Source organism: Hakea prostrata, chromosome 6 (genome assembly GCF_041222555.1).
Source record: "Hakea prostrata isolate BN-2017 chromosome 6, UWA_Hpros_2, whole genome shotgun sequence".
NCBI classification, from domain to species: Eukaryota; Viridiplantae; Streptophyta; class Magnoliopsida; order Proteales; family Proteaceae; genus Hakea; species Hakea prostrata.
The window spans coordinates 41,294,646-41,303,157 of NC_142605.1; the positions used below are offsets into that span (position 1 = coordinate 41,294,646).

The 8,512-nt window shown below is 36.3% G+C and overlaps 1 protein-coding gene across 1 annotated transcript; it reads left to right on the forward strand.

Annotated features, from left to right (window-relative positions):
* The first annotated feature begins 858 nt into the window (after nt 1-858).
* Nucleotides 859-8,303, forward strand: LOC149014213 (F-box family protein). Its single transcript, XM_089157925.1, is given in 8 exon segments — nt 859-1,316; nt 4,610-4,734; nt 4,737-4,763; nt 5,206-5,293; nt 6,088-6,163; nt 6,165-6,297; nt 7,034-7,179; nt 7,495-8,303. Coding segments are annotated over 8 exon segments (909 nt in total). The 5' UTR covers nt 859-1,131; the 3' UTR covers nt 7,624-8,303.
* The last annotated feature ends 209 nt before the right edge of the window (nt 8,304-8,512 follow it).

An 8,512-nucleotide genomic window follows, 5' to 3' on the forward strand; every position in this document is an offset into this window, starting at 1 on the left:
AGGCTCATTATTCAATAAGGGAAGGATCAAGAAGAAAGTTTTGAATAAAATAAAGAGATCAAATTAGAGTTGATTTTTTTTCTCTAATTATTAAGGTAATAATATAACACAATATAAAATGTAAATAAGTAAAATAAAACCTTAGAGTTATTTTAGAAATTTTAAATAAATAAAACTGTCAAATCATATTTTAACTAACAGAGTTTAACAGTATGGGAGTAACAATAATTAGAGATAAAGTGTAAGGTTGTATTAATAATTTAAAAAAATTATAGGGATATGATAGTAATTAAGTTATAGTACATGAGCAACAATAATTATAATTAATAAAAATAGTCTAATTATCTTTGAGTTTCAATTGCCAATTTCACTGGAGACGTTAAAAGAGACATACCAATGTTGGTACTCAAAGCTGCTCTTTTCAATAGTTCTGATGGTAGAACCGTCACAAGGAACAGCTTGGCTATCAACATCGACATGTCTACTATAACATAATAACATTTCTAACGACATTCATACATGGGAACCGTGGATCAAATTAGAGAGAAGAAGAAGATAATGGATAATAACTTCATTTTATTGACTGGATTAGTGGGCTCAAAGAAAACCTAACTTGGTAAGAGTAGTGAGGTCATTTTAACCATTCGTAAGATGGTAGGTAATGTGTTTAACTTTTAGGGATGCGTTTATGATTGATTCCTTTGTAGGGGTATTATATAAAATTGATTGAAAATACGGGGTCTATATGTAATTTTCTATAAAAATCTGAAATCTCGCACCCAAACGCATCCTAACTCCTACGTCATTGGCTATAAAAATAGGGTAAAACAGTCTTTTTGCAAGTCGAGAAGAGCGGAAGAAAAAAATGCGGCGAGGCACGAATCGACGGTCATTGCACCGCCGAGCTCATGAAACGTTCATTAAAGTTAGTTCAGTTCGTCGTTATGCTTTCGCGGGAGCTGACGAAGCTAAGGCTGTAGAAGTGGATTTCTGGGGCTGTCACCTTCACCGTCTTCCGTATAAGTCAAACAAATCCAGGAACCCTAATCATAGAAATTCAGTGAAGGATGGGTTTATCTTGATCTCGGAGTTCTGTTGATTAAATTTTGCTTTGTCGGTTGATCTCTTGAAATGGCTGGAGCAATTGAGAGATACCAGAAATTAGGGCTTCGTGAATTGCTATCTCGAGTGTACGATTATCCTGCTGCCTGTCACGAACTCAGCTTCATCTTGAGAGGAGCTTACGATAAAGTCCCCAAAAATCTACAGGCCCTCATTTTTCAGGACACCCTTGAAGCCTTTCGACTTCTTCCCCAGTGAGTTTTCTTCTTAATTCCTCTCTTGATTTTCTAATTGTATTCTTCGATTGGATTGATCACCAATTCTTTATTTTTATTTTTCATTAGTGGGAAAAGGAATTAGGTTACATACGAACTGAAAATGTTCTACAATCAAAGAAGAACAGAAACAATTTTTTTGTTTAAATCAGCAGTTATCATTCTTGAAGCATGCTTCTTCAGGTTCTCTTTTTCTTTTTCCTTTTTAATCATCACTCACGACCCTTATGCTGGCGTGGGAGGGATTTTACAAGCGTACCTAGAAAGGGAAAGAAGATATTAGTTGGGGGAACGAGGATACGCAGAAAAAGTAGCTCTTATCTTCTCTAATGGCAACAACACAATGGAAGATAAAATATATAAGAATGAATTATTTTCTCCACTTGCAACAAAGAAATGGAGAATTAATATAAATGAGTAACCCAGGTGTAGAAAGTGATTCCAACTCCAATAGTCAGCTATTAAAATTGATCTCACTTCAAGTAGTAGTTTTTTGGGTCGTATTTGTACTAGACCTGGTGGGGATAATTTTCCATCGCTACCTCCAGGGAAGAAATTTGCTTATGTTTCATTTAATTGTTGCTCGACAATCTGCCCACCAAGTTTATTTCTTGCAATTAGGTGTGACTCTAACATTGTAGGTCCAATTTCTGAAAAGATACCTAATGTCCTTCACAAGCATCCTACTTGTCCAAGATGGTGGAATCAAAGTATTGAAAACATCAAGCTATTAGAATCATTGAAAAATCTGGCTGTAGTTTATCAACTTCATTCATGGCTAGCATGAAACAACCCTTAGCTGCCTTAACATTGTAGCATGCTTTGCTGTACTTATCTACAGTTGTTCCATGTTCATCTCAAACTCACCTGTTTAAGCTGCTGATGTATCAAAGTTTCTTTTGACAGCACCTCCATCTTGAGGAACCTAGTTAATAATAACCAAGTCCTTTTGTCATTCATTCCATAAAGGAGCAGTTCTTCATTTTTTATGCTAATGCCTAGGCGTCTTATTTTCTTTTTCCCTTAGGACTTACCACATATCAAAGACCTGTCTGAAACAGCTACAATCAAGCTCTTAACCAATGCAGATAAAAGAAGTGTCATCTGCATGACAATGTCTATCACCACTTTTGCTTTTCCAACTCATCAATGATTTAGTTTGCATGCATTTTCAGCCAAGATCAAGTTGTCAGGTGGGGCCTGATTGGATGAGTTCAGTCCCATGGTTTCTCACCCATCCAATAGCGAAGGTGTTTACTCTTATTAGCAACTGTTCAATAAAATGACAAAAGAGTAACCATTGTTATTGTTTCTGTCCCCCCTTTGTCCCCCCCCCCCCCATGTCTCTTTTTCTCTATGGTTATATTCGCATTTGGGCACAAGGTTATTTCGTCAACTTCAATGTACCGACTCATGCTTGGATGTGTCTTGTTCTTTTCTTGTACCTGTTCGGAATCCATTATCAGTCTGTCAGTTGGCTCTATCTATATTTATCAATACTAGTTGAACAAACATTCTGTTTCAATGACAAGCATGTTTAGTATTTCATGTGGCTTGGTGTTAGCCTATTAGGGCATTTTTCTTAAGTGTTTACTGTCGCATTCGTACTCACGAGTGCATGAGGTCGCTCAAGTAATATAGAAGTAAAAGGGACGCTGTTCCCACGAGAATAAATAAAAGTCAAGTTACGTAGCAACTTTGAAATCACTTGTAATTATCTAGTGGTCAAAACTCAGAATTAGCTACTGATTATGTTAACAAAATCATGGATGAAAATACTAAGCAAGTCAATAAATGAAAATACTAGAGTTTCAATTTCTCCCAACATGTCATAAATTATCAATCCCTCCCCTTTATACAATCAATTTACTCTCTAACCTTGCTGATAGGATTACTAAATTATATCACCCCACTAATTATGCTTGAGGGTCCCTAACATACCAAATCCCTTCTACCTTTTATGCATAGAAGATCAATTCAATGCATTGCATTAAACATAGAATCCCTAAACAATGTCGAACAAACCATCTACCTATTACGTGTTAGATGTAATTTATCATTTTAAACCCTTGGTCTAGCATGTATTCTTTATTGGTACATGCATGAAAACATAAATTGAAATTCATGGATGTTGGCCAGACATCAGACATTAAGAACAAAATTGAAGAAAGTGAAGAGTAGAGGATTGTATTGCATGAAAAAGAGAAATCAATAACTTAATTCGTGTTAGGTTCCACCTACACTCTAGCAATAGAAGTTTAAAACATCATAGAAGAAGAAGAAGAAGAAAAAGAAGAAATATAAGGGAACATCACTTTAGAGTTGGTTTGAAGAAGAAACTTCAGCAGTAGCTCTCCAAACTTCACACCCCTCTCCAAAATGTCTCCAGTAGCTACTTGCTCGTCCCTCATGACTGGAGTTTGCACATCTTTTATAGAATGATTTCCTAGATCACACGGGATATGATTCCTTGACTCAGTTTGACAAAGTTTGAAATAAACTTTGAGTTCCTAATTTGACTCAACCAAGAAATTCGCTTGTTTAGGTAGTGTATAAATCGCACTAACTAGAGAGCTCAAATGCACAATCCTACTGTTGGATTTGAAGATCAAAAAGTCATGAAGCTCTTGTTTTAAAATCAGCTCGATCGGATGCGAGATGACCATCCGATGAAGGACTTGATCGAAATTGGATAGAGCACACTCAAAAATGGGATTTTCCCCTCTTCCTTCTCTGAATATGATTTCTTTTCTTTTTTTTTCTTCTTTGATCGAACTTTAAACTCCACTAAGTGCTCTAAGCAAATCCTAGTTGTTGAAGGAGTCTAAGTATTGAGATGATTCACTACAAGCACAAATAATAAATTTGAATAAGGATTCACTAGGATAAATATAAATTACCAAAATTACTTAGATCTAGAGAAGGTGCATTTGATGCTCATTTGCATGCGATATTAGGATCAAATGATACAAAACAATTGCGAACACATGAAAATGTATCCATTTAATTATTCAAAATAGTATGCATAAAATGAACTTATCATTTCTCTGTCTTGCTGATATTCTTTTCGTCACGAGCTGTTGTACCTTCCCAAAGTAATAGGAACTAAATTTTAGCTCCATCAGCACATTTATGGACATGCTGCACCAACATTCATCCATGAACCCACGCTCCAACCTGATTGAAACAGTACTTTTTTAATATTTTGTTTATGCTTTATTTTGATCCTTCTTTTTTAATGTTCATCTTTATGATTCACTTGAATATGCCAGGATGCAATCTCGTTTTGGTGTTTCAGCTGCTAATCTCCTCCACCGAGCCGCAGAGGTGGCACTGCCCAAGCAAAAGAGAGTGTTGGCTGTTGCAGAGTTCAAACATGCAGTAGTTGCACATAAGAGGCGTGTAAACCTCAGAAAATTGAAGCAGGTACTGATTTTACCTATTACAAGAAAATCAAATATATGCATTTGATCCTATAGACTTGATACTGGGGCCCACAATTTACTTCCATTTGGTGAAAACTCCTGCTGGATGAGCCAACAAGGAGGAAATCATTCAATGGGTTAATCTGGAATAATTTGCTTTCTGAACTTATAGCTAAAACCCTAGAACTATGATTGCATTGTTTGCTTTGGTCATCATCAGAGTTGGAGGTTAGAGTTGATTACATATGTTTGGCTGTTGGGTATTTAGATAAGCACCACATGCTCCTAGCTTATGTGCTACAATTTTTAAGATTCTCTGAGAATGGCTTTTCTACTATTCTTGATTGAGGAAAACTGAGTATATAGAACCAAGAAAGGGCCTACGGTAGCAGATGCTTATATTGTTTTATGTGACCCTTTGTTCATAATTTTCAAATTTTCAGGTTCATCCAAGCTGCCCCATGATCTGGTTGTTCAGATCTTCAGTTTTCTAGATATGCGCTCGTTAGTTGCTGCGGGTTTGGTTTGCTGGTAATGTTTTCTTTTGTTTTGACGATGTTTTGGAAGCCATAACGTAACTGCTGCCAGTGCAAGGCCTATGGGGGCCTAACACCCTGTCCAGTATGGCCTGCCTCTGATTCATCCATCTGGAATTTAATTGACGGATCACTTGTTTGATATTGTAAATGTCACTCAGCCGGAGGATGGTAAAACCTAGATATGAAATTTGGGTAGGAATTAATAATGAAAAAAAGAAAAAAGAAAAATTATGTTAATGTTGAAGAAGATTTGGAGGGTGGTTAGATGGGATCATGGACTGTACTTTTTTTTAAGTTTTATTTGGATGATTCAAATATTTTCATGGACTGTACCTTTGTTACATGTCAGACTGTCATGAAATGTGTATTTGCATGCCACCTTTGTTATGTGGCAAAGATGTGGTGGTCTATGTTGCAGATATCCCCACTCCTGTCTCCATGGTCGACTTTCTGCCCCATTCAAGTTTGAGAAGTGCTTCAAGAAGTGAATTGGCAAAAACAACAAAAGCGCAATTAGATTCCATTATATTGAGACGGGATTTTGGTAATCTTGAACCTTTATTTTAACAACTCCATGTGCTTGTTAACCTGGAGTTTTAGCTAGTAACATTTACAATGGATCCTTAAATCACTTGCACATGTGCATCCATATATTTGGTGTTGCAAAGAGACAAAGAAGTAGTGGCATTTGGATTTCCCATAAACATTTTAGAATATTTTCAGATTTTCACTCTGCTCTCATTTTGTTATTTATTTATTTATTTATGTTTATTTTTCTCTATAAAGGTCATGGAACTTAGCAGCAATTGATAATGAGCTATGGAGGTCGCAGTATGTGCTCTACTTTGGAAATTCTGAGAATTTGTTGGGAACTTAAGGGGACAAGTGATGAACCAATCCAGGAGAAAGGGAATACAGTTCTATGTCAGAAGGAGAAGGAGATGAAGTCAATGATCTTCCATGACTGGAAGGAGGCTTTTAAAGGAGCTTACATCGGTAAGTTGGATCAGCTCAGGTGAATTTTTTTTCATTTGATGGGTCATTTCATATGCAATGATTCTGCACCATATACTCCTGTTGATCCTAATTGTTGGGTTGGGGGTATGTTGATCAAACAAGACCTGGCATCATGAAACTTGGTGGAACAATGAGAGAAAGGGAGGAGAGAAGCCAGGATTTTGGGGTGAAGCTTCACAATGAATTGGTGAAGATCCAGCCAGTAATTCCACTATTTAGATTTTATTAGATTTTATTCATCCTGGACCATCCATCTGTAGTTTCTGTTCTACTTGTTGTACTACCATTCATCTGGTCATAGATGTTGATTACATTTCCATTATATGATGGGCATACTCAGTTTTTCAACACCATCCCAGAACAAACAGTCCAATAATCGTATCTTGAAAAAAAATCTGATGGAGTTCCATTGCTTTTTCTCCGTCTGTTGATTGTCAACAGGATATAGGGAAGTACTCAGTTTGATGGTTGATTTCAATTCACTGGTTTTGGGTGACTGTGCATAATGCCAAATCCATGTTTGCTGTGAGATATCATGATATCATCAATGCATGGATGATCATGACTAGTTGAATTTCTGTTATTTTTACTGCAAGCAAATGCAACCATGTTTTTCTTTTTGTGGGTTTCTGATCTTGTTTCCTTCCTCTATATGTTTACCCTAGCTTTACATTTTGGTTTTTTGACTCCATGTTTGAATGCTTGTACTTTTCAGGGAATTCGTCACGGAGGTCTAAATCTAATAGGGGACACTGTTGGCATTGCAAATCCATTGTTTGGCTCACTAATACAAGGTGCCCTAATGTAAAAAGTGGGTTGCAACGGGAAAATCATAAAGTCAAGCCCATATCACTCCAACAGGTAAAGTCACTAACTGTGGCATTCCTTAATAATTTTTCTATTAGTCTGTTCTCAATGATTTATCCAGTACATCATTGTCTACTGATTTTAAAGGGAAGTTCGAGTGACCCTTGATTGGCTCATTGAGTACTGTTCCTGGCCTTTTAACATGCCAACATTCATTTACTGCTGCTGCTCCTCCTCACTTGTCTATAGACCCATGGGAGTTTCTGTTTTCGACAGCCTGCAAATAAATTCGTTTAAATTCATTAATTTTTAGCCCAAGATAATTCTTTTAGTTGATTCATGTGTTATCATGTTCTGATTTGTTGCCAGGTTGTTGAGTATCTGTTGGAAGACTCTTCATCAACTCTTTCTTATTTGGATAGCGACACCGACTCAGATGAAGAATCAGATTCCAGGCTGTGGGCAGTGCCGAAACACATCACTAACAACCATAAGTGACTTTTCATGTGAGTTAATCCATTGGAATCGTTTGAGGTAGTACTCAATTACAGACCTGCTGCTAGCACTAAAGGATCTACCTTGGTGGAAATTCTCTCTCCTGTTACAGTTGCTAGCTTCGTGATCATGTTAGCAAGAGAGGTTACCAGAATGATACAGCCACAGTTGTACATACCCTTCGTAAGATACTATACTGCTCATACCCTTGTATATTATCTGGGTACTTGAATTCCTCTTTGAAATTCTTACAGAACTAAACTAAAATCCCATTGAATACTTTATCTTTGCCCTGTACCTTTGAGGTTTTAATGTTAAATCTCCTGTACCTTTGATGTTTAAAATGCAACTCCAAGTCTTGAATTCCATTCATGGTTACACTCCTAGGGTTGTAAATTGATAATCGCTTTTGAGTTTACATTTATATTCATTTGGGAGTATTTGAATACGTCCGACTACCAGTAGAATGACTAATTAAGTTATTTTGTTGTTGTTGTTTATTTTTATATATATTTTTTAAGTTTTAACTTGAGGTATGTGGTTATTTAAATTTTCCTAAAATGTTACCAAAATTATGGCCTTGGGGATATTTTTCTAATATAGTCATGTCCTCCTAATGGTTTTCATAAATTTTGCCAAACCAATTCGAATTACCATGGAGAAGAAATCTTCACACATTTCAATTTAATGTTGCAAAAAAGCACAAAACGTACAATTTTATCAATAGTGTTGTCCTTTTTTTTTTTTTTTGGGGTTCCGTGGAACAAGAAACACCCATATAACTGTTTTTTGGGTGTTCATCAAATGGGCAAAAGTTGTGTGTGGTTTAGATTGAAGTGGAATGGTTACTTGTGAATTTCTACTAAAATCTGAAAGAACTCTTTCACTTGTT